Source organism: Phacochoerus africanus, chromosome 1, assembly GCF_016906955.1.
Source record: "Phacochoerus africanus isolate WHEZ1 chromosome 1, ROS_Pafr_v1, whole genome shotgun sequence".
NCBI lineage: Eukaryota > Metazoa > Chordata > Mammalia > Artiodactyla > Suidae > Phacochoerus > Phacochoerus africanus.
In genome coordinates this window covers 145,520,823-145,547,362 of record NC_062544.1, presented here as the reverse complement: position 1 = coordinate 145,547,362, position 26,540 = coordinate 145,520,823, and the positions used below count along the sequence as shown (strand labels likewise).

The 26,540-nt window shown below is 39.4% G+C and overlaps 1 protein-coding gene across 2 annotated transcripts in view; it reads left to right on the top strand.

Moving 5' to 3' along the window:
• The window catches only part of RAD18 (RAD18 E3 ubiquitin protein ligase), a 106,116-nt gene extending 79,941 nt beyond the window's left edge, over nucleotides 1–26,175 (top strand). The window contains exons 12-14 of one of the 2 annotated variants that reach the window (XM_047779720.1): nucleotides 12,507–12,569; nucleotides 25,265–25,406; nucleotides 25,517–26,175. In XM_047779720.1, the coding sequence (XP_047635676.1) occupies nucleotides 12,507–12,569; nucleotides 25,265–25,367 (166 nt within the window). In that variant the 3' untranslated portion in view covers nucleotides 25,368–25,406; nucleotides 25,517–26,175. Of the gene's footprint in view, nucleotides 1–12,506; nucleotides 12,570–25,264 lie in introns of both variants that reach the window. The other variant, XM_047779712.1, reaches the window with a different exon arrangement.
• The last annotated feature ends 365 nt before the right edge of the window (nucleotides 26,176–26,540 follow it).

Below are 26,540 nucleotides of genomic sequence, written 5' to 3'. Positions count from 1 at the left end.
CTTCTTTTAGAGTTTAAATTATTAATGTTGTATTGATTCTTTCTTGCCTGTGATAAAAAAATTGATAAGAATTTTGTATTTTTGTACACCTTCTAGATGATTTCCGGGAGTTTAAGAGACTTGTCCAAGTTTCTATAAATTAACTTATTGTTCTTCTTAATCAAGAAGAAAGAGCTTTTGTTCCTTGATTTTTGGCAAGCAGAGAAAACTGCATTTTTATTGAGTGGTAAATTATTAGAGAAGATGCTTTGGATTATGACTCTAGAGAGGAAGCTTTATCTTCATGTAGAGATGAATAATGGTCATGCTGTTCTTGAGAAGAACCTTTAGATCATTATTTTTTAAAAACATTTATGCGCTTTAGTTCTAGGCAATGTCAGTTAAAAATAGACTTTTTAATATAACTAGCAAAATATGAATAAGTTAATAGATGACATATTATGTCAATATTCAGTTTTCTGATGTTGACCATTTTATTGTGTAAGTAAATGTCCTTGTTCTTAAGAAATGCACACTGAACGGTTAAAGGGACGTGGTGGCTGCAACTTATTCTTAGTGGTTAAAAAAGTAACATTTTTGTGTGAATACACACACACACAGAATAAGAGAGCAAATGTGGGAAAATGTTAGGAGTTGCAAAATCTGGATGAAGGGCCTAAGAGTGATTTTGGGGGGTAGGTTTGAAATTATTAAAATTTTAAAAATTTTGAAAAGAGTGCTTGTCCGTAATCAAAGAAGGTTGTTTGTACCAGAAGATTTTTCTAAAGGAAAGATTTATACTTACGATTTATTGACTAAAAACTGTAGTAGCCAGGGGTCTGCATGGGATGGTGAATATGATTTTCAGTCTCTGAAACTGTATTCATTTCAGTCAGTCTGTTCGGGACCAACTTAACATAGTTATGTCTCAGTTTTGGTGTTAGAGAGTGTGGGCTCATGAAGTGGGAATGGCGATTTCAGTGTTCTCAGAGTATCACAAAGACCAGCCAGTTTCACTGCTTGGTAACCTGTAACCTACACAAACCTTCTTGCAGATGATAAGTGTTGGTCATAAAAGAACCTGGGTCAGATAATCTGTGAATGAACACATTTTAACTTTTCACTGTTCCTGGAAAAACCATTACCTCTTCTCTAAGGCCAAGTCCAACGCAGACGCAGACACAGAACAACAGTCACTTTGACAAAAAGTCTTATTAACTATTGGCCATGCCTCTGATATGTTTTGGTATAACTTTTCATCACTTTTCGGTCATTTTTCAAAGAGCTATCTGTCCAGACTTCATAAGAGCAAGAGAGCAAAAACCCCAAAAACCAACACCTATGAAGAAATCTTGATTACCTTTTGTTGGAAAATTAGTTCTGAGTAAACTAGAGAATGATAGGGAAATCTTAGAAAAAGTGTCATTGTGACAGTCATCCAAGGAATGTGGAACACTGGCACTAGCAGCCTGTTGATTGCTTCTCCAAGGTAACAGGAAATGCCACCTCTGTCATCAAAGTGGCCTCTCTGCCACAGGGGCAAAGTTGAGACGTGTTGAGATTACAATTTTTGTTTCAGGGAGTTCTTTCAGTGTGAGTCTTGGTTAGGAGCAGGTAAATCTAATAGTTGTGAGTTGATGAGTAGAGGAAGAGGATTTTGAGAAGAGGGGCTCACAGAGTCCTTGGGTATATGTCCTTTGATGCTTTCTGTAGAAAAGCTGATGGGTTTCATAGGAAGTTTCTGGACTCAGCAGTAAAGTTATTTACAACTTTTATCTTGTACAAGAGTCTTTGAAATAGTTAAGCTATATCGATGGAACAGTAGATGTAAAATCTTGTTAGTGTAGGCAGTGTGGTTTCTACAGATGTTTGAGTGCTAGGAGTGTTGTGTTACATCACTGAGTGCATAGTCAGACCCATTTTAGAGATGTGGACTTGGCAGGTCAAAGGACTTCCATAAACTGCCTGGGGGGCTACACATGGTATCTGGCAGTACCAGGATAAGAACCCAGTTGACCTCAGAGCCCAGGTTCTCCGACTGATAGTGCTTATAGCCAGGCCAGCTTGCTCTTCACATTCTTGGAAGAATGTAAATAAGTAGTTCTTGAAATGGTTGGGCTTCCTGAGAGCCAACCACCAGAGAAGGATTTGACTGGAAGTGGTTAATTTGAAAAGTGAAGGAATCACACTGTAGGGAGTGGGGAAGTAAGACAGGAAGGGAAGACAGTATTTAAGGGGTATGTTATTAAATCAGAGGATACTCTGAGCAACTGGAGTTTAATCATCCTGGGCACTGGGAGTGGTTTAAAATACCCACCGGAGTTCCCACCCAAGGGGCAAAAGGCAGAGGTATCTATCATTCATTTGGGTGGAAGCTGCTCCCTGCAACTTCCAACCTTCCATGCTGGTGACAGAGCAGACTCTGGTGGCAAGAGGTCACCTTTGGAAATAATCTTTTATCAAACTAAAGATCACCTATATACTAAATACCACATTGCCTCTGTGGGCTTCCTCCACTGAATTCAATTACCTCAGTCAAACTGTAAGAAAAACATCAGACCAACTCCAGTTGAGGGTCATTCTGCAAAATAACCTGACCAGCATGCCTCAGAACTGTCAGGGTACTTAAAAGCAAGGAAAGTCAGAAAGTGTCACAGTCTGGAGGCACCTAAAGAGATAGGACAACTAAATGTGGTGTCATGAATGGGACCCTGGAACAAAGAAGGCACATTAGGTAAAGACTAAAGAAAAACAAAATGTGAACTTTAGTTAATAATTATAATACGTTAGTAAAGAGGGATCCTGATATGAAGATATTTAAAGAATGTGTTAAATATTGGGAAAACCGAAGTCATTGAAACATTTTCTTCGATGGTAAATTGGTCAGTTCTTGGGTTATAGTAAATTTGGTTACTGAATTATTCTTTTTTTTTTCTTTCAGTTAATATTATATGTTACATTTAGTCATGTAAATAAGTAATAAAGCCCTTTGTAATGCATTCTATAAAATGCATTATTTTGTACTCTGTTAAAATTTAATCCATATATGAAGCATGAAGAAAGAATTCTGTTTTGTTCTCCTTTGTTTTTTTTATTTGTTTTTTCGGATTTGCTTTCTAGTGCTAACATCTTTACATGGTAGAGTGATTTCACCTCATTGGATGTAGCCCACTCAGCCTTTATGTTGCAAGAGAAAACTTACACAATTTACAGTTTGCCTCATCTTCAGTTAACCATGTTTTTATTAGTGAATACTTACTTGTAAAGGTGATTTGAGTGGTGATCCTTTTCTCCAAAAGATATCTGCTGTTAAATAATAGCATTTTCTTCTACTCAGATACTTTGATGTTGGCACCTTTTAGGCATTTTTTTAATTATGCATTTTCATTGAGTAATATGATGGGCTTATTTATAGTAGTTTTTTTTTTTGGTTTTGTTTTTATCATAAATACATGATTTTCTGTATTCTGAGTCAATACTATGTGGCAGATATTTCTGTTTTTACCAAATTCATGAATTGCTGCAATATAAAGTTCTATGAAATTACTTTGTGTCCTTCGGTTTACTGCGTCAGGAGAGGATTTTACAATTCCCCGTAAGGGATGATTACTTATGTATCTAAAATGCTTATACAAATTGGCAGTTCTTTCCAGGTTCCACGCTTAGCACATCATACTTTCATTGTCTTAGCTTGTAGCAGTGTCTGATTGTCACCTCAGGTTTTATACGATGACTGTGGTGTTTGTCTTGGCCTGACATGGTAATAACTCTTTGCATAAAGTTGAATTTTTTTTTTCTTTATTTTTATTTTTCAAATGATTTTTATTTTTTCCATTATAATTGGTTTACAGTGTTCTGTCAATTTCTACTATACAGCAAAGTGACCCAGTCACACACACATATATATATACATCCTTTTTCTCACATTATCCTCCATCATGTCCCATCATAAGTGACTAGATATAGTTCCCAGTACTATACAATAGGATCTCATTCCTTATCCACTCTAAATGCAATTGTTTGCATCTGTTAACCCCAGACTCCCAGTCCATCCCACTCCCTCCCACTTGGCAACCACAAGTCCATTCTCCAAGTCCATGAGTTTGTTTCCTGTGGAAAGGTTCACTTGCTCTGTATATTAGATTTGACATAGAAGTAACGTCATATGGTAGTTAATCTTTCTCTCTCTGGACTTACCTCACTTAGTATGAGAGCCTGATCCAGGCATGCCCAGCAAGTCGCTGTTATCTTCCTAATGTAGTTAAGACAGGTTCATCAGCTGAGAGTGGGGGCCAGGTGGCAGGGAGGCAGTTTGAGAAGGTGTGAGTCTTTGAGAGTTGCGGACAAAACATGCCAGATATTGTAGGGTCACCTGGTAGTAAGAGTCGCCCACATGAGATTTGTGATCAGGGATTTTAAATAAGATTAGTCAGCAGATAAAGTCAGTTAAATAGATAGTTGATTTTGTTTTTATTTTTTACCCCAGCATGTTTAGCTGCTAATATATAGCTCAGGGTAGGTAATTATTGGTGCTAGCCTTCTTCTTGCATTGATTACAGATACTAGAAAGAATCAGACAAATCTAATTTGAATGGCAGTCAGAATTAAAATTAAGGTAGATATAACAGATGTGTGCTTTGGAATTCTTTCTCACCAACTAAAAGAACTTCAAATATGTAGCTTTAAAGCTTTCAGATATAACTTAGAAATGGTTTTGACAATGAAAAAAACATGCTAATACATTTCCTTATCACTTACAGAGGTTTAATAAAACCTTTTTAAAAACATTCAAGGAGTTCCCTTTGTGGCTCAGCGGTAACAAACCAACTAGTATCCATGAGGATGCAGGTTCAATCCCTGGCCTTGCTCAGTGGGTTAAGGATCCCACATTGCCATGAACTCTGGCACAGGCATGGCTCAGATCCCACATTGCTGTGGCTGTGGTATAGGCTGGCAGCTGCAGCTCTGATTCGACCCCTAGCCTGGAACTTCCATATGCAGCAGGTGCGGCACTAAAAAGCGAAAAACAAAAAACAAAAACATTCAAGATTTGATATTCTTTTTGAGCACCTAGAGACTGAAAAGGAAAGGACCCACAAACCCAAAGAAAAATGGGTAAAAGTCATCAACAGATGGTTTGCTCAGAGATAAATACAAATTAAATCCATTTCTCATCTGTTAGGTTGGTGAACATCTTACCAGTTGCTAATAGACTCTGAAGTAAGGCTATGGGGAAACATTTATTACTGGTTAGAATGCTACGTAATACAGTCCCTAAGGAGAGGAATCTGGGGAGATAACCACAAGTACTGTTGTTTGGCCTGCTACCCATTATTCTCATGAATTTATCTTATAGGTACACACATGTACAAAATGACTATGTGGTGTTATTCATCAAGTCATTGTTTATCGTAACAAAAGACCGGAAACTGCTCTGAGTATTGGTTGTTGGGGACTGATTGATTAAACGCTAGTATATCCACATCATGAGATAATATGTGATTGTTGAAAAAGAACAATCTCCACATACTGATAGGGAGAGTTTCCAGGATATGTTTGTAAGTGAAAAGACTAAAATTCAGAACAGCAAGGATGCATTCTGTGTCTTAGAAGGGGAGGAAATGTTGTATACTTATAATTGTTTGGTTTTGCGTAAAGAAACACCAGACAAATAAATAGTAAACTAATGAGAGATTGCATGTTGGAGACAAAGGGGGACAGGTTGGCTGGAGAGAGAGGAAGTAAGGCTTCTCATTGTACATCTTCTTCTGTCATTTTGGTTTTGAACCATGTAAATATATTAATCTACTTGAAGCATGAAAGGGTAGGTACTTTAAAGTTTTGGAAATCATCACTGTCTTCATTAATGTCATTACTATAAATTGGTTAATGAAATATGGTAATGTATTAAGGTTAAACAGATATATTAATGGGATTTTGTAATATAGGGGACATTGGGATTATTAGCAGAATTGCTAAATAAGCTCTTATGTTTCTGGTCAAATTAAGAGAAAACAGTATCTAGGGAGTTCCCATCGTGGCACAGCAGAAACAATCTGACTAGGAATCATGCGATTGCGGGTTCACTCCCTGGCCTCTCTCAGTGAGTTAAGGCTCCAGTGTTGCCATGAGCTGTGGTGTAGGTCACAGACGTGGCTCGGACCTGGCATTGTTATGGCTGTGGCATAGGCTGACAGCTATAACTCTCATTCGACCCCTAGCCTGGGAACCTCCACATGTCTCAGGTACGGCCCTATAAAGAAAAAAAGAGAGAGAAAGAGAGAGAGAAAACAGTATCTAAAGAAAACTTTATCGAAGTAACTAAACCTGAGGTGTAATATCTTACTCTAACTCAGTGATAACTTCATTGTTTTCAAAAATCTTCTTGGAGTTCCTGCTGAGGCACAGTGGATTAAGAATTCATCTGCAGCAGCTTGTGTTGCTTCAGAAGCTCTGAGTTTGATCTCCAGCCTGATGGTGGGATGGGGGGGTTTAAAGGATCTGGCTGGTGTATGTCACACCTGCAGCTCCCATTAGATCCCTGGCCCAGGAACTTCCGTGTGTGAGGGGTGTGGCCATTAAAAAATCTTAATTGCTTTTGGAATTAACCAATTACATTGGTTTTTTTAACTGTTAAGAATGTGTCATTGAATCAATTTAATGTTGCCTCAAAATCTTTTTCTGCTAGTATACTAGTATACATTTCTGTTTTGTGTTTCACTCAAGCCTTTGTTTTTTTCGGGGACATTTATCAACTTCATACACCTGAAAACTAAATGGTTCCTCTTGTTTCAGATGGTGAATTTTAATTGTTGAAAGTTTCTAGAAAAAATGTGGGAATGTGGAATAGTTTATCTGTATCTTTTGCATTTTCTAAAGTGCTTAAATTGGGTGGTACATGAGGTCTACAGACCTTTGGATGGATGGACATTGTTCTGGGAGAAGGTGTCTTCCCCTCAGGTGCTATGACCTCAAGTCCTTAACATTTACATGCAGCTATCAGATCCCTGTACCCAACTGTTTGTCTTCTGTGTTGATCAGCTCAGCCAAGGCTCTGTGCCTCTAGCAGGCTGCCTGGCACATGGTGGAGAATTGAATTAATTTCCCTGGGCTTCAGTTTCCTTGTTAATGAAATGGAATGATAGTGTTTTCACCTGGCCGATCTCCCTGGATGATTCTAAAAGGCAAATGAGATGATCATATATTGTGAATTCTTTGCAAATTGAACATAAACTTAGTTACGGTTTGGTTTCATCTTATTAAAGATTTTCCTCGTATAACTTGATAAGTAAATTCTTCTGATGCTGTTTTTTTTTTCTTGTATCTGAATGTGAAGCTTTCTTCATTTTATTTTTTTCTAGATCTAGTGGAGAGCATGAAAACGTCCCTCTTTTCCCCTTTTATTTCTCTGAGCCTTTGTTGACCTGTCAAATAGGGGTAAAGCCCAGGTTTCTTAAATGAATTAAAGCTAATGTTTATGAACTAATCATCACAATGATTTGTACAAGTAGTTGCTTACAAAATGGTAATTTTTATTATTGTCACTTCCCCATCGAGTGATTTTTTTTTTCAATCTAGGATGTATGCTGTTCTAATATATTATTGTCAACCAACTGCTAAAATACTTGATGTATAAGCTGCTGTTCTCCATACAGAACAGATGACTAGAAATAGTGGTCTGAGGAAGGATTCATGGGAGATGGTGGCATTTTTTTAAAGTACCGTTGTCCTGTGGGCATTATATACTGTCTGTCAGTCCTCCAGTGATCTTTCCTTAGAGGTTTTTATTTTTTTGGTTTTTTATTTTTAGTTGGATATACTCAGATATGTTCAAATTAATGCTGCATTTATGAGACGGGATTTGGGGAAGGGGTTGGTGGGGAGTGCCTATTAGATAATAGAAAAATTCCATTTGTACGTAATCTTTAATCCACAGGATTTTTATAGCAGATGTTCACATTTTATTTACCCCACAGTACCCCATGTACCTGCCATGCTGGATAAATAATAAGTTTTGATGAATTTGCACTCTGGTGTCATAGAAACACTAGAAATCAAAGATTAAAACAGAGCACATGGTGATGTGCTCTCCTAGGGCAAATTGAAGCATGGTGCTGAGACAGTTATTTGAGTAATTCAGACCCAAATCTGGTTTATAAAAATGGATGCAACATTTATTAAACACTTATTATGTGCCAAGCTCTATATTAAACTTTCTATGTAGTATATCGATTAATCTTTAAAATATCCCTATGAACTATTTGCTTTGTTGTCCTGACTTTACAGGTGAGGATATTGAGACTTGAAAAGATAAGTAGCTTGCCCAGGACTGAAATCTGATTTTTGTCTGACAGTGAAATCTGTGATTTTTTTTTTCCTCCCTTTGATGGTATGCCAGTCATTCCTTTGCTAGAGGTATTTGATAGGTTACTTTTCAGCTTTGGTGGTAAAATCATAACTAGTAGAACAAAATAAAATGCTACAAAAAATAAGCAAAGAAAGTGTTTTCCTTTGCCTTATAAGATGTTATGCTACTACTTTTGGTCAGAGAATGACAAGAGTGAAATATTATAGGATGACCAACTAGGACAAAGATCACAGCAAACAGAAATGAAAAACAGTTGAGCTTACAATTTTGAAAATAAAGTCTAAATGATAGGAAAATTAAGTGTGAGTGTTCCAAATAGGTCTATGAGATTCTTCCTGAATAAGGATTGGGAATTCCATAGAATTCAAAGTTCATATTTTTTTGCCTATGAATCTTTGTCTCTTGTATTTAATTTGTATAATATCTACTCTCTCCTGGTCTGGATGGTGACATCTGAGAGCACCATTTGAACACTCTTCTTTAGGGAGCTGTAATGTTCAAGTATTAGACTCCACATTCACACATTCATCTGGTTTCTTCCTCTTTTTTGGGGGGGTGGGGTGCAGGTGCAGCATATGGAAGTTCCCAGGCGCCACAGCCATAGTAACACCAGATCCAAGTCGCGTCTGCGACCTATACTGCAACACCAGATCTTAACCCACTGAGTAGGGGCCAGGGATCAAACTGGAGTCCTCATGGGTGCTAGTCAGTTTTGTTTCCACTGAGCCACGATAGGAACTTCTTTCTCTGTCTTTTTTTTTTTTTCATCCAGTTTCTTAAATCATGTACTCCTGTAGTGTTTCAAACCCAAATAATAGAGAATCTGTATTTGACTTTGAAAAACATATCTTGTCTGAGAATTAAAAGCTGCAGCTTTGTAGGCTTGTGTATGCCCTGATTCGGGGTATGCTAGAGTGAGTAATTTATTTTTTCCTGTGGAGGATAATTTAGGTCTTGAAAATGTGTGAAAGGAAATTTTGATCTCCAGGGCATATTAAGATGACTAAGCTTTCAAAAATATTACTTACTGCCATCCACAAGGAAGAGATCTGTGATAGTTTTTGTAATACTGGCTGTTAATGCCCAGCAGTCTGTTTGTAAAATCCTATGTGTGTGACTGCAGGTTTAATTTCAGGACTGTGACTTTGGGTAGAATATATAGTAAGTACTTTACCTTACAAAGGAATGGACATTTCTGTCTACTATTCTAATGGTATTAGTTAGCATCAAGTTGCATTGTCTTAGTGGAGACAAAATTGGAACAGCAGATACAGCAAAATATGCTAAAACTTCATTTTAGGTAAACTTCAAACCTCCCAAACTTTGTATCATTGATTTTAGTGATTTGGTTATCGTCATGTTAGTAGAACATGAGCTGGAGTAGAAGGAAATGGAATGAGGATTGAGGAAATTGGGAACTATGCATTGTGCTGGCTGGTGGTGTTAGGGTTGCAGACGGAGAGAAGATTGCATACCACTTTGGAGATGTATTGTTTGTAAACCTCCTCTACCATCTGTTTTCACTGAGGTAGTGTAGCAAAAACCTCTTAGGTCTGTGTCATTAATGCACTGCAAATATTTTCCCTCAACGAATCAGTGATTTGTACTGGTGATTTGAAAGCCTGTAGGTAAATTGATCTCAGACTACCAGGTTATTTGACAGGCTTGGCCATCCTGCTTACTTAGCTGGAATAGTGGGGTTGCTGTGCTACCTTCCATTTAAAAAATAAAATTCTGTGTGAGTGTTGGGGAGGGAGGTGTCAGCAAGAAGCTGACTTGACTGTTTCTCTAGCTATGTGATACCTCCCAGGAACCAGAGCCATGTGCCTACCACTCCGTTACCCCATTCCCCTAGCTCATGGGTTCTCAGCAGGAGTTATTTCATCCCCTGGGGGTGGAAATTGGGTAGCGGTGCTGGATGGCAAAAAAAAAATCTTTCTCTACATCTAAAGTGTATATATACACACACAAATATATATATACACACACACACACACACACACACGCATATAATATATAAACATATACATTATAATTGTAGTATTAAAATTTCATGGAGAGGCAGGGGAAAAAAACGTCTGAAAAGGCTTCTTAGATGAAAAGGGTGGGGACAGTAATGAAGAATGACTGAGAAACATTTCCAAAGCTCTCTTCAGGTAAAGAGGAGTGGATTATGATATCAATATAGATGGGAGTAGAGAGAAGGAAATGAAAAAGTTAAACAGCTTCATTTTTTTTTTTTTAAATGAAGTTGGTGTAGTTGTTACCAAAGTGAAAACAGCAAAGGTTGGGATCTAGGGAACAGAAAGGTTTAGGCTTTGTCTGTGGAAAGGGGCAGCAGTGGATATTAGCCTTCCTTAGTCAGTGGCCATGTGGGTCTGTCTTTTGGGAAAATAATAAAGTTGGTGGACTTTGCCTTGCATCTCCTTAAGGGTCTTCTGCTTTTCCTTCTTTCCTCCTAAGGAAAATTATATCAACTAGTTGTTTACTGGGAATGCTTATTAATTTGTTTGATTATACTAAGGTGAAAATAACTGATGATAAATTAATGTGTTATTATTTTCAGGGACACTTGCGTTTGAGCAAGGGGCCATCCTCATTATAAAAGAGTTGTAGATGCTTAGATCCTCTGACAGGTTAGATCAATGGTTCCCATCCCTGGGACCTGAAGAAAGGATTGCACTGGGTCTGCAAAAGCACATGCACATTAAGAATTATCTGTAGACATAATGAAGAATGGCTCAAATGTATGTGCTACTATTTTTTAATGTTTTCATGTGCCTCTCTAATGAGTAAAATATAAATGAACAGTATTACTAAATTTAGAGTACTTTACTCTTGTCATATATTTGCCCAAGCCACAAATACTAGAAGTATTGCTGCTATAATATGGGAATCCTCAAACTGAAATGCCTGAGAACCATTGGGCTCACTTTGTTGTTGGGGTCTCTACGTTGCAGTGCAAATGGAATCCCCCACACATAGGCCTCTGTACACGCAAACTACAGTCAGAGGGCATCCTGCATATGGCTCCTTGAGGGTCTTGGGAATTTGGTGGGTGGGAAATCCCTAGACTGAAACATTTGGCGTAGAGCTGTATTATTAACTGTTGCTGCCTTTGTTGTTGTTGTTCAGGCATGGTAGGCAAACGCTGCTTCAAAGCAATTGTCAGAAATGGTAGAGAATGATTCATTGACACTTCAAATCTTCATAATTTTTAAACTTTTGTTACCTGTTAGAATATGATTAGAAAAAAGATTGGCACTAATACTTCCAAACCTGTTGTCTCCTGCTTGAGAGAGAGCTAGCTATTCCGTTGTTTTAGCTTTCTATCCCGAGGGTAGTGATGACTGTTACTGAGTTGTCCAAACAATGCCCATGACATTCAATGTCTTGGGTTTCTAAAGAAATGCTTATTTGATATGAATGTACATGTTTAAAAATAAATATATTTGGTAAGAATTTGTTGGATAAGAGCAAGATGCTAAAAGCCTTAAAACAATTTTTTACTTTTAAACATATAACGCATGCCCTCTTTAACCTTATTTACTCTGCCTCTCTGCACAGATAGGCCAAAAATTATATATCACTCTAAGCTAGGTTGAATTATAACAAATTTCATTATTAGCAAAGGTCAAATTAATTATATTTTACTTTACTTTGGTTACAAAGGTCTAACAGCTACTTAGAACTTCATATCTCCTATGAATTTTATTACTCAACTGCAGTTTAAGACATGATTTGATCTTTGGTTGCCATCAATTAAAATTGAAAAGGTTCACAGTTATATTCCATTTGAATCTAGGGTTTACATTGAGGGATTTATTTAAGCGGCTTTTTAAGTGACTTTTTTCATTATTATTGCTAGTTAATTGTTTTTACAGCTTATTGAAATTGATGTGTAATAAATTACAAGTATTTAAAGCATACAGTTTGATGAGTTTTATCATATGTATGCAATGAAATCATCCCCACAATCAAGATGATGACCTGTTCATCACTCCCAGAGCTTCCTTATGCTACTTTATATTGCCTCTTTGCCCATTTTCGCCCCCTGCTGGTAACCACTGGACTACTGCCTTGCTTTCTCTCACTTTAGGTTAGTTTGCATTTTCTGGAATTTTATTTTCTGGCAATATTGATGTCCTTATCCTTTTAGTTCCAGTTCAGACATCATAAGAGATCTTCTAGAAGAAGAGGAGGCCTGGGAAGCATCACACAAGTGAGTTCTCATAATCATGAAATAAGCATGTACTCTGACCTGAGAGATTATAATTCTGTACAGTTGATTTTCAGACCAAAGAATGTTTGTACTTACTGACTTAAGAAAGTAATAATTCACACATACCAAGGTAAAATTTCCAGGTTACTACTTGTTTCTGTTTATTCCTGCTCAGAAATGAAATCCCAGCATGATTACTCCAGTTATTTGTCAAAGTTGTTTTTCTAAAGATAAATTGTTCCAATGGGCAATTAATAATCAAGAATTAATAGTTGGGCCTTGATCACTGGTTCAGAGTCTTTAGAAAACTTTTAATCCTTTCCTAGATGTTCCCAGTCTTAAGATTGTAGTACAACTGGGCAGACTTGTTCTACTCTAATTTCATGAAGATCTCACAACTCAAACGGGTCCTCAAAGCTGCTGAGCAGTTTTACCATTCCTGTGATTATTTATTTGTCTTGTTCTTCAGAAGGATTATTTAAACCCCTCTCAGTGTTTTTCAGTGGGTCCAGCCTAGCTGAAGACCTTATTTCTTCCATTATAGAGAAGATAGAAGCCATTGGGTGGGAATCTTCATCATTCTGACACCAAATGTATAAATTGACCTGTTTTTCTACATATTTTTCCCTCTTTTTATATTCCTTCCTCCTTGTGAGAAAGGGCTGTCCCTCCTCCTCACTGAGTCTCCTACCACCTTCCTACCCTCTTGTCAGGAATGTTACCCCTTCTCCTTCTCTCACCTCTCTCCTCCCTCCCTCCCTCTCTCTCATTGGGCTTTCAGCCAGCTCACGTCTTTCCCGTCTTGAAGTCAGCCAGCCAACCACCACCTCACTCAGTCTCTCACCTAGTCTCATCCTGCAGTTGCTCTTGCGTTTCCTTCTTCCTAGTAGATGGCCTCTGCTTACTGTTTCCATTTCCTCCTCTTCCACATACTCCTCACCATTCTCTGCCAGACCCATCATTCATCTGAAGTAGCTTTCCCTGAAGCCATTGAAAACTTCCATGTGGCTAAATCCAAAGGATAGTTTTTAGACCTCATCTTCTGTCACTTCTTAGCAGCATCTGAGGCTGTTGACCTCTTCACCTTTCTGGAAACCTCCCTGAGGCTGAACGAAGTAAATCTCCAATCCAAGGTCACTTAGCAACAGTGATAAGTGATGGAGATGAGATTTTAATCCCACTCCTTAGCTAACTACTTCCTTCTAAACCAAGAATCACCCTGTTCAAACTAAACCCTGACAGCAATGATTATGACAAGCTGTAGCCCCAGTTCTCAAGTCCAACCCCATTCTTGGTAATGATGATCTCTTAAAGTCATTATTTTTATTATAAGAACACACTTAGAAAATAAATCCCATCACTTGATCCTTACACATAGTAAATATTAAAGCTGGAGGCATGTAAGTGCTCATCTAGTCCAGTCCCTTCATTTTATAGAGAAGGAAGCTGAGCCTCAGATGATAAGTTGACAAGGTCAAGGTCCACAGCTGGTTAGTGGCTCTAAGAGGGTGAGTGTGAGAATCCAGGCCTCCTGGTTTCAGTTTAGTGTAGAACAGTTTAAACAAGCTTAAGCCACAATGTAGCTTTAGAGGCAAAATCAGGAAAAGGTTGCAAAATGTGGCAGTTCCAACAAATACACATTTTAGTCTTATAGCCATTTTGTGGTACCACAAACGGCATATTTGAGATATTAGTCCTAGAACATACTAATTCAGTTCCAACACATTCTCCTAATTCCATTAATGATTGAGAAGTTTTGTTTAGCAACATGGTGCCTCATATAAATCAGTTACGTTCATAAGAAGCAAAACAAACAAAACAAACCAATCCTGTTTTCTACAGACTAGTCTTGGATTCTTCTATCTGAATATTGGTTCATCTTACCATTTTGAGCTACATGATATATTTACATTGAACAGAATGAAAATAAGAAGAAAAATGGTCCGGGTAAATCATTACATGTTTCCTGATTTCAGTTTCCTTATACATAAAATGTGGGGAAGGTATGTCTGCCCTGGAGAGTCTTGAGTACCTTCTCTCTAGACCTGCTTCTCCTCCACTGTCCCTCCCTCAGTGAGTGGTTGTATCACAGTCTGCCCCCTGTTCCAGCCAGAAACCTAGGAGTCATCTCTTACCCACTCTCGCCCTCTCTTACCTTTCACAGTTGATTGCCAAGTCCTGTAGGTAAGTGGTTCTCAGACTTCAGTGAACATCAGGATCACTTGGAGGACTGGTTAACACAGATTATTGGGCTCCATCCACTTCTGAGTTGGGCTGTGTAGGTTGCATTTCTAACATGCTCCAGGTGTTGCTGATGCTGCTTCCAGGGGCACCCTCAGCAAGAAGTGCTCCTGTGGATGCTCCATGCTGAGACCTCCATGCTGTCTCTGTCAGTCCCTCTGTGCCCTGGCCCGCACAGGCCCTTGACGCTTCTCTCCAGCTTCCTGCCGCCTCCATCCAGCTGTCTCTCTGCCTCATCACTATGCCTCATTCTGCCAATGAGATCTAAAACATGTCGTATTCTTTGCATGGTACTTTAAGGCCTCCAGGACTTACCAGCATCCATGGCTCTTCCTGTTATGGCTCCAGCCTACTTGCTGGCTCATGGACTGTCCTGTCCCCATCTTCCTTCCCCTTCCCTTTTCTCCCCTCCCCCTCCTCATTGCAGCCAAGCTGAACTACTGCAGTTCCCTCAAAGTCATGCTGCTTTGCAACTGCAGTTGCTTCTTCCTGAATTGGCTTTTCCCCTTTCTTCATCCAGATGGGAGTTATCATTCCTTTCTTCACAGCTCCATTCAGAACCCTTGACTGCTCCGGCAGTACTGTGCTTAAAACCCAAGGCCTTTCTAGAGAGCATGTTCAGTAGATCTCAAGATTACATTGTTGAAACAAACATAATTTGTTAATGATGTTTTAATTTTTGTATGTTGCTAGACTTAGTTTCTTAATATTTTGTTTTATTTTATTTTTTCATGTTAAGAAACTAGCCTGTAACTTTTCTTCCATGTAATATGCTTGTAAGGTTTTGATCTTTATTCAAGCTTATGCACTAGTATTTTGGATGGGCCTTTTGCCCCAAATAGGTCTTAAAAAAATTCAAAACTCTCCATGGGGAAACAGTTCTATGTTTAAAAAGAAGAAGAATAAAAAAACTCAACTCTGTTTAAAATAGCTCCTGTTCTGACCAGGCTCCCTGTAATCAACCTGAACTGAGAGGTTTTTTCCTATGTCTCTACCAAGAACAAAGGTCAGTCGCCCTTATAATAATGTATGTTGGAAGCAGGATGATAATAAATGGCCATATCTCCTGGGTATAGCTTTTGTACTCAGTAGATTAAGTGCTTCCTGATGCCTCACCATGATCCTCCACAGGAATATTGTCAATTGGCTAAGAGCATGCTGTTGGCAAACCTAAAAATCCATTGATTATACCTTTCAGAGACCAAGGATTTAAAAACTTGTTGTGTTTGTGACATGTCATCATTCCAGGAAACAAGTATATTAAATGCATGAAAAAAAATCTTGGTGTGGGTTCTCCTATTAGGATTTCTGCATCTTTGGGGATGAGGTGTTTTAGAGAATCACTCTAGAAAAACCTTGAGATCCTTGCTTGCTAGGGACTCTGCTTCAAACCCATGCTTACGGTAGAGGCTGTTTCTCGCACTAACACTATAAGCATGCTTGTTGTCAGCTATTATGAAGGCAAATCAAAAAAGGGAAGTATGGCAGGAAAATATTACTTAAAACTTTAGAAGGAAATTAAAAACAAGGTAAGATTAAAAAACAATCAGTAATTTTGTAGAAGTTAAATGTAGGGGAACATACCATTAAAACTTAAAAAAAGAAGCCAAATAAATAAATGGCAATGAAATATTAAGATGTTAAATTTGACATGTGAAAGTTTAGGGACATTAAGACCATGGGTAAAAATCTGGAGAAAAAGTTAAAAAGATAAAGAAGAGTGACGTCAGGAAAAATGATGAAATAAGGACCTCTGGAAATTCCATAAAACCTATGGCAAAACTGACAAAATTTGTCAAATCAACTTTTTCAAAACTCTGAAAATTCCCCAAAGGCAGTAGCAATCCCGGGAACATTTCTTAAAGAAAAACGGCTGAATTTTAGTAAGAATAGTGAGCCTTGTGGTGATTTGACTTGCCCTGTTCCCATTCCCCTCTCTGCAACTCCACATTGGCCTTGGGAGCCAACAGTCTGCAGTCTTGATGAGGACCAACAGCCTGACATCCCCCAGAGAAAGCAGAATAGAGTTGGAGCTCTGTCACAGCCTCATTCCCAGAGGATTCTTACTGTTTGACCTATTTGGTGGTTCCTTGAAAGACTGCCACTTGCAGGACTCTCTTTACCCATTTTGGAGCTTACCCAGAGCAAAAAGCCTCAAAACAAATTATGTTTGTTTAAAATAATTAGAGCCAGTTGATTAACTTCATTGCCATCCAAGGTGGTGGATAACATTTAAGGCAAAAAATATACTAGATAAAAAGCTTAAAGGAAAAGCTGAAAAATAATATTTCTCTGGGGACTTTGGACAGCACTGACATATTTCTGTGGCTCTAGAAGGTCACACTCATGCTTAGGGCATTGTACATGCTCAGGAAAAGACTTGAGAAGGTCCTAAGCTCTCACCTCCAGCTGACCATGAGGCTCTGTGCAAGCAGAAAGCAGAAAGTAGAGGTTAAGGTAAAGTTGTTGACCAAGTACTCAGTGTGTGTGTCTCAACACACACACACAGTCTGCTGGCCAAGACTGATTTCGACAGGGGTCCTGTGTTATACTGGTTCCAGGCCTTTAGGGAAAATTTTATCCAATCATTAGATGACCACTAATCTCATTTAGCAGACATGTCAGTGGTAACACACAACAAAGCTATATATTTACAGCATTAGTTCAGAAAGTCATTTAACAACAACAGCAAGTACCAGCATCAGAAAAACCCTGAGGAAAGAGGAGAATCTTATTTCCAGAGTTGCCACAATATATTGGTTAAAATGTCCAATTTTCAACCAAAGTTAGGAGGCATGCAAAGAAAAGACAAACTGTGGCCTATACATGCAGGCTGGAAAGCAACCAATAAAATCAGTTGATTTGACTATGTTTAAAGAACTAAAGGGAAGTATGAAAACAATGTCTCACCAAATAGAGAGTACCAGTAAAGAAATAGAAGTTATTTTTTTTTATAATGGAAATTCTGGAGTTGAAAAACATAATAGCTGATATGAAAAATTCACTAAGGGGCTCAGCAGCAGATTTAAGCATGTGTAACAAAGAATCAGTATTGAGATTACAGTCATCCCTCAAGTATCCATGGAGGATTGGTTCCAGAACCACCCCACCCTGCTGCATATCCATAATCCATGGATACTCAAGTCCCTCATATAAAATGGTGTAATATTTGCATATAACCTGCGCACATTCTCCCATATACTTTAAATCCTCTCTAGATTACATATAATACCTAATACAGTGTAAATGCTACATAAATAGTTGTAAACACAATTCAAATGCTCTGTAAATAGTTATTAGCATGAAGCAAACTCATGTTTTGCTTTTTGGAAATTTCTGGAATTTTTTTTCCTAATATTTTTGATCTGTTAATACAGAACCTGAGCAAATGGAAAGCTGAGTGTATTCAGTCTGAGGAACAGGAAAAAAAAAAAAAGAATCAATAATGAACAGTCTCAGAGACCTGTAGGTCAACATCAAGCATACCAACATGTGTGATGGGTGTCTGTGAATGAGAGGAGAAAGAAAAAGAGGCAGAAAGAATATGTAAACAAATAATGACTGGAAAACTACTTAAATTTGATGAAAAACATTAAACCTATAAGAAGCTGAAGGGATTCTGTCAAAGACAGAAAAATTTGAAAGAATAAAGAAGGAAGCCACTAATCACTTGCAAGCAATTTGATAATTTCTCATTAGAAACCATGGAGGCCAGAAGCAGTGAGATGACATTCAAAATGTTGAAAGAAAAAGACTGTCAACCAAGAATTCTGTATCTAGTAAACCTATACTTCAGAGATGAGGGAAAAATTCAGACCTTTCCAGAGAAATAAAAGAGAGTTAGTCACTAGGAAATTTGCCCTACAAGAAATAATAAAGGGAATCTTTCCAGCTGAAGTGAAAGGACAATAGATGGTAGCTTGAATTGACATGAAAAAATAAAGAACCACAGTAAAGGCAAATTTAAAAGTATAGGTGAATTAAAAAGACTGTATAGACATTTTTTTTATTGCAACTCTCCCCCCGTATCTGATTTGAAAGAAACCTGTACAAAGCAATAATTAGAAATCTATGTTGATGGACATAAGATGAGAATAATAGCAGAAAGGTGGGAAGAAGAAATAGGTGTATAGAAACAAAGTTTTTGTATTGTCTTGAAATTAAGATGACAATAATCTAAATTAGATTGTTATAAATTAATATGTTAATTAAAATCTCCAGGCAAACCACTAAGAAAATATTTTTTTAATTTAAATATAGTAAAAGAAATGACAAGGGGATTAAAATGGTACACTAGAAAATAATACAAAAGAAGGCAGTGATAGAAGAATAGAGGAATGAAAAAAAAGACACATAGAAAATAAATACCAAAATGGCACATACAACTCCTACTTTATTAGTAAGTACATTACATATAAGTGGATTAAACTCTTCAATTAAAAGGCAGAGTTTGATAGAATGGATTTTTTAAAAAACATAATTCTAGTATATGCTGTCTTCAAGAGACCTACTTTAAACTCAAAAACACAAGGTAAAAGGCAAGAAAAATATTACCGTGCAAACAGTAACCAAAAGAGAGCTTTTGTGGCCATAGTAATATCAGGCAAAATAAACTTTAGGACAAAAATTGTTAACTAGAGACTAGAAAGACATTCTGTAATGATGGAAAGGCATTTTATAGTGATGAAAAGATCAATCCATCAAGAAGATATAAAATTACAGGTTCCTATGCACCTAACAACAGAGCCCCACAATAGATGAAGCAAAAAACCTTAAAATTAGAGTTAGGAGCAAAAGCCCATCAGAAGATTATTGTGATGGGCCTGGCCTCAGCCTGTTTACAGTCCTTTGTGGATGAAGAACTGAAAAAGCTAAAGGCAGAGTGAGCCTGTGGACTTGCCTCCACAGTGATCTTATTTTTCAGTACCCTTACCTGTAATGGGAAGAAGGATGATCCCTTAAGACAAAAGAACTGAGAAGCTCCTTGGCTCTGCAAGTACCAAGCACATTCTATAGGCTTTGGTCTCTGTCCATGTTCTTTTTAAAGTATTATGCCAAGAACTATATTCAGTAAACGTTAGAATGCAAAACTTTTCCAGGGTTATCACTGATTGCTTTTGTGTTGCTGATTTTATTTTATAAAATCTTAAATTTAATCTGTTTTCTCCTTATTAACCATTTCTCACTATCCATTCCTTTTGTGTGTGTGTGTGTGTGTGTTTCTTTCTTTCTTTTTTTTTTTTTTTGTTTGTTCTGTCCCCCTCTTGGATCTCTCGTTCTGGAAGAAGCCAGTTGCCGTGTGCTTTTTTTTTTTTTTTTTGTCTTTTCTAGGGCCACATCCGTGGCATATGGAGGTTCCCGGGCTAGGGCTCCAATCGGAGCTGTAGTCGCTGGCCTACACCACAGCCACAGCAATGTGGGATCCGAGCCGCGTCTGCGACCTACACCACAGCTCATGGCAACACCGGATCCCTAACCTACTGAGCGAGGCCAGGGATCGAACCCACAACCTCATGGTTCCCAGTCAGATTCGTTAATCACTGAACCATGACGGGAACTCCACTCTCCATTCCTTTGAACTGAATATTCCTGTGCTGTCATTAAACCATGGCTTCCCATCCTGAATTTGGGAAATTGTTTCTGGACTGAAGTATGGGTACTTACTGTGTTTAGTAGTCTTCCTACTTTTCCCCTTGTGAGATTTAGTTCTTGCCTCTAGCCTACAAAGAAATTTTTTTGGATACCACTTGTGTCATATGACATATCAATTCTTCATTTTCTTTTGATTTTGCCTTTCAAAGAGTTTTCTGTTACCATCCCTGATAAACAGAGATTGCTTTATCCTTAAGAAGGGTTGCATGTTGGAGTTCCTGTTGTGGCTGCATGTTGGAGTTCCTGTGGTGGCACAGTGGTTAACAAATATGACTAGGAACCATGAGATTGCAGGTTCGATCCCTGCCCTCGCTCAGTGGGTTAAGTATCCAGCATTGCCATGAACTATGGTGTAGGTCGCAGACTTACACCAGATCCCGGGTTGCTGTGGCTCTGGCGTAGGCTGGCAGCTACAGCTCCGATTCGACCCCTAGCCTGGGAACCTCCATATGCCTCGGGAGCGGCCCTAGAAAAGGCAAAAAGACAAAAAAGAAAAAAGAAAAAAAAAGGGCTGCATGTTGGCTGATATTTTTTTTTTCTTTTGTGCCATTATCTTCTAGGAAGTGAATCTTATGAAATTAGCAAAAATTACTTCTAGATATTTAAGAAGACAAATGTAATTAACTAACATCTATCAAATTCCTAACATGTTTTAGTCAAATTATAAGTACATTCATGTTCATTTTATTATTTAATCTTGTGATTACAGAGTAGGGAAGGAATTCTATTCACTGTTTTATAAGAAGTCTGAGCCCAAAGGATAGTGAATTGTCTTGACTCTCCTAAGCCACGTGTAGTGCTTTGCCACTGTACACACCTATTCTCTGGACTGAGTTCTTCATCAGTTTGCACCCTGTAATATTATCTGACCCCATTTTTGTGGTGTTTGCTGACAGCTCTTGAGTTTCAATATTCCATTTCCCCTTCTACATCTGGACAGACTGCTAAGAAATCCCAGGTGATCCCATCCACTACCCACCATAAAGACCCCAACCTGGTTTCCTTCTTCAGTTCTCACCAGAAAGCCTCTTTTTGCAAGTAATAAACCTTACAAGGGGAAAAGTTCTCTAAAAGTCCTTTGTGCTCTGCATATTCACCCCTCCTTCTCCCCAAGCCCAACTATGGCCTTTTCAGTTTTAGCCTTTTCAGATTGATTTCTTTCACTTGGTAATATTTAAGCTTGCTCCATGTCTTTGTGTGGCTTGAGCAGCTTATTTCTTTTTAGTGCTGAATAGTATTCCATTCTACGAATTACTGCCATTCATTTATGTATTCAGCTGTTGAAGGAGATCTTAAATTGCTTCCAGGTTTTGGCAATTATGAATGAAGTGCTATCTATATATTATTATACCTATAAATAAAGTTCAGGGTTTGTGTGGACGTAGTTCTCCATTCATTTGGCTAAATACCAAGGACTGCAGTTGCTGGATCATATGGTAAGAGTATGTTTAATTTTGGAAGAAACTACCAAATTGTCTTCCAAAATGACTGTGCCATTTTGCATTCCTGCCAGCGATGAATGAGAATTCCTTTTGCTCCACATCTTCACCAGCATTTACTATTGTCAGTGTACATTTTTCTTTTTAGAATTGTTTTGGCTATTCTGGCTTTGTTGCTTAGTGGTGGAACCCAGGTCTACCTGTCCCCAAGGGAGATGAAAGGCCATCTGAACCAGTCCAGGAGTGATCTTTGGGAAGGGCAGAGACTCAGACTTTGCTGGCTCTGTTGGATATAGGTACCAGATTGACATCCTACTTCTGTCAGGGAAGGAAGTACCTGACTTGATTTTATGGGGTTTGGCAAGGTTTACAGTGGGGAAAGGAAGCTGATATGACCTTGTAGTTGAGGCCCTCTGGGCTAACTTGGTACTAAGTTATTTGTTACTTCTCATTGGAACACATGCGAGACTGATGTGTACATACTTTAATTCCCCATCCACTAAGTGCCAGAGCAAATTCTCAGATGGGGAAGAACCATACATAAGAAGTGATAATACCCATGAACTCCCACAACTCTAAAAACCCCTTGGAGCTACAAGTCTTTATGGCCAGTGATTTTGTTGATTGGAGCCTCTGACAAAGAGAGGCACCCTTTGGGATTTTGGACTTGTCTCCAGCCTAGCATAGCTGCCAGTTATATCCCTTTTGAAAAACAGATGTTAGCTTGCTGCTAGGATCTTGTCAGCACTGAATGCCTGACCCACAAAGGCTGTTATGGATTCACTTGTGTCCACCTAAAATTTGTACATTGAAGCCTAATTCCAAGTGTGCCTGTACTGGAGATAGAACCGTTAAGGAGGTAATTGAGGTTGAATCAGGTCATAAAAGTCACAGATTAGCAGAGTAAAAACACCACTCCCCCTATTGGGGCTCCACACCTGGAGGGTGCCCATCAAAGCATCTGCATCACTCATGTAGGTAGGAAGGAAAGACCCATTCTCTGAAGAGATTGGCGACCTGCTGAATTTGTTAGCCTCCCTGCAATCCACAGGCATCTAGTACTGAATGTTGGAATGGCCTCCTTGAAAAAAATCAGCTCCCTCACCTCCTCCTGGTCCACACACCTTAGTAAGGCAGCTTGGTCACTGATTGCTGCTGTGCTCAGAAAGGGGTCATCTCATTTTGGCCACTTTCTGGCTGTGATCAGGACAAAAAGAGTGTTGGGTTTATATGGACCTATTTAAAAATTCAGGATTCCCTCTTGACAATTCCAGGGCATGATGCATCTTTCTTTCTCCTAAGAGCAACCCTATACTGGCCTAACTGGTACACCCTCTGAGTGGCAGCTTGGCCAAGGGAGGTTCTAGAGGATTCACACTTAACTCTGGCTCAGCCACCTGGATCCACTTGTTGGACTCACATGGTCCAAGTCAGGGGTTGGCAAACTATGACCCACGTGGCACATCTCCTCTGCTGTTTTTGTTAACAAAGTTTTATTAGAACACAGCCACACACTTTGTTTATCTACTGTTTGTGGCCCCTTTCACATTACACTTGAGCTGAGTAGTTGCAACAGAGATTGTGTGACTGTCTGGCAAAGCCCAGATATCTGGCCCTTTACGATGTTTGCCAGCCCCTGTCCTAGCTCAGAAGAGTGGTGACTCTTGGTTGAGTACACTGCTTGCTGAGCTGGACAGGCTGACTCTGTGGAGGAGGGGAAAGAGCGACAAGGCAGCCACTTGTGATGGGAACCTTAGACTCTGAGTGGTAAGGGGGAGGGGCAGTAATAATGAGCCTCCCCTGGAGCATGTGTTCACCATGTTGGGCTTTTCCCTAGAGCCTGCAACATGTGAACCATAGGCATTTAAGGTCCTGGTCTAACAGTTGCAACATGTGGTCATTTTGTCTGTATTATCTCTTGGTTACTTTTTACAACAGATTTTCTTTGTTTTCCACCTTCTTTGTGTATCATCTATTTTACTTGAATGAAGGCCCATAGAGACTGGGATAAACAGCATTTGTGCCTGGAGCTGGGAAGGCCCCTTCTCCTGTTAGGCCATTCGTGTGGGGAGTTGACCTCGGTTGGAGTTTACTTGTTAATGTGACCTTCAGGGCATCAGAGCCCTCACGTTCCTCTAGCAGTGGGGCTGCTTTGACCTTGTGCTTAGTGTTGGGACAGTATGGCGAGGTTTGGCCTACTGATTTTGCCCTCATTTCCTTTCATCTGCTCTTAGTACCTTCCTCTCCCCTCCCTGACCAGGGGAGGCACCTCTTCTCCTTGTCCCTTCCTCTCCATCAGCCAGCTACTGCTGCAGCCTAAACTTGGTGCTGGGCTCGTGGTGGGCCCACGGGAGACCCCCTGGCATCTCACCCCAGCTCTGTCTCCGACAGGCCCTGGGTGCCTCGTCTCTGGAGTGGGGGTTTCCCAGCACCCTCCCCCACCTCCCAGGGTGCTCAGACCACCTTGACCCAACCTCTGCTGGGAGTTGTATGAGCTCCTCGGCCCAAGACGACTTACTTGCTTCCCATCTTCTAGAGGTGGAGGTTTCTGTTTCTCCCATTTCCCAGCAACAGTGAATCTTTGCCTTTCCACCCCAGGGGCAGCGCATCTTCACCTAAGCCCATGGTCCAGGGAGTTTCCTGCTCTTCTCTCAGCAGCTTAAAGCTTTTGCTTCATAGGAGAGGAGGGTGGAGGGAAGAGGCAGGGCTTATGCCTAACCCCTGTCACCCCTGTGTACCCTGCTTTATCCCTGTGCTCCCACCTCAGGCTCTCCTCGGTGTCCTGCCCTCTCCCAGTGTCACATGAGCACCGCTGAGGCTTCTGGGCATATTGCAGAATCCAGCAAAACCGCAGCTTTCATCTCCTCACTTGCATGTCCTCTGGCCTTTGGCATCCTGCCTGGAGTGAGGGCATGCACATGGCCTGTCTCTCTTTTGAGGGAACTTTGTTTTCTTGCTTCCCTTAGAACCCCAGCTCTCTGACAAGGTCAGGATAAATTCTGGGTCTGTTAGACCTCTGGCTTCGACTTGTTAGGATGGGAGCACTTTTTTTTTTTTTTTTGCAGCTTTATACATGTGAAGCAGAAGCATAAAACTGCTAGATTTTGATTTAAAAGAAAGGGGTTGAGGCCTTAGCTCTTTCATTTCATTTAGACTTAGTCTTTACTAAGTCACTGTTTTCTCAGTTGTAAAGTGGGAAGAATAATAATAGCAGTAATAGTTATAGTAGACTTGTCAGTGGGGTAGAAGGCTGTTTGGAGGATTCAATGAAAATGCATGGGAAGGTTCTTATAAACTAGAAATGCTGTAAAATAATAACGATCATCTTTGCCTAAGCTGCCGTTTTCTTTTTTCTGTTTTCAGAAATGATCTTCAAGACACAGAAATAAGTCCAAGACAGAATCGTCGCACGAGATCAGATGAAAGTGTTGAGCTTGAGCCGAGAAATAAACGGAACCGGAATTAGTTTGGGCTTTGCTGACTTTCCCACTGCAGTGATCAGAATGTAGTCCTTTTTGTTGCCATATAGATTTCATGTTCATAGATGCCCAAAGTGAGGATATTAAATCCTAAATATTATATTTAACTGATTTTCATTCTTTTCTGCTCTTCCAGGAAAAAAAAATCTTAAAACATCCTCACTTGGACCGTTACCTCCTGCTTCTAAGACATCTCTCTCTAAAAATACTGGCATCCACATGTTCCCCAGCTTTGCAGAGGGCAAAGACTTTTTGGCAAAGGGCTTTGTTTGATTTTGTTTCTAAATTCCAGAATATCCTTAAGCCATTCTCTTCCATGGAGAAACCAACTTCATAAAAGGATCCTTCAACACCTATACCACAGGGAGCAATAAGGGTATTCAAGCTCTCTGTTTTTGGAAAGGCAGATGCTGTTAACTCCTGTCCTGTGTGTGTGTGTGTGTGTGTGTGTGTGTGTGTGTGTACAGTGCCAGGATGCCAGCGAGCTTGGTATGGCCATCACAGGATGGTTGTTGCCTGAGTTTAAAGTGGTCGTTAATCAGACCCGAGTCTTACCCTTTACCTGGAGTAGGATGTTAGTACTGTAACCTAAAGGCACAGACAATGACTTCGGAACAGAGTGGGCATATTCTCCAGAAACGGTACTTACAGATGATTACTTGGTCTTTTTGTTTCCACTTGGGTAAATCGAATCTTTAGCACTTTGAATCCAGCTATTAAATAGAAAGGATGCAATAAATGGATTTTGTAAATGAACAGACTCTATCAATTTAAAATAAAGGCCATGAAACAGTCTCCTGTGAATAGTTGAGTACAAGCTACAAATCACTGGAAGGGGTTGGTCAGATACTACGGCAGCAAAAGCAGCAGTGGTGAGACAACAGATTTATGAACGTGCCAGGGGCATATGTGACTTCCCCTTCCTAAAGAATATCCCCATTTGCTTCGGCTTTTGGTGTGCTTTCAGGTTTCTGGATAATGTGTGGCGTCTCATTCTGACTTGGAGTTCAGCGCTTTCTCACTTAAATGGCCATTTGTTTTCTTTATGAGTTCCCTGAGCTTCAAATGGTTGCATAAGAATTTGTCATAGTCATTTCATCTGCTTAAAGTCAAGAGTGGTGCATTAAGGCAGCTAAAAACAGCACCACTCATTGAATCTT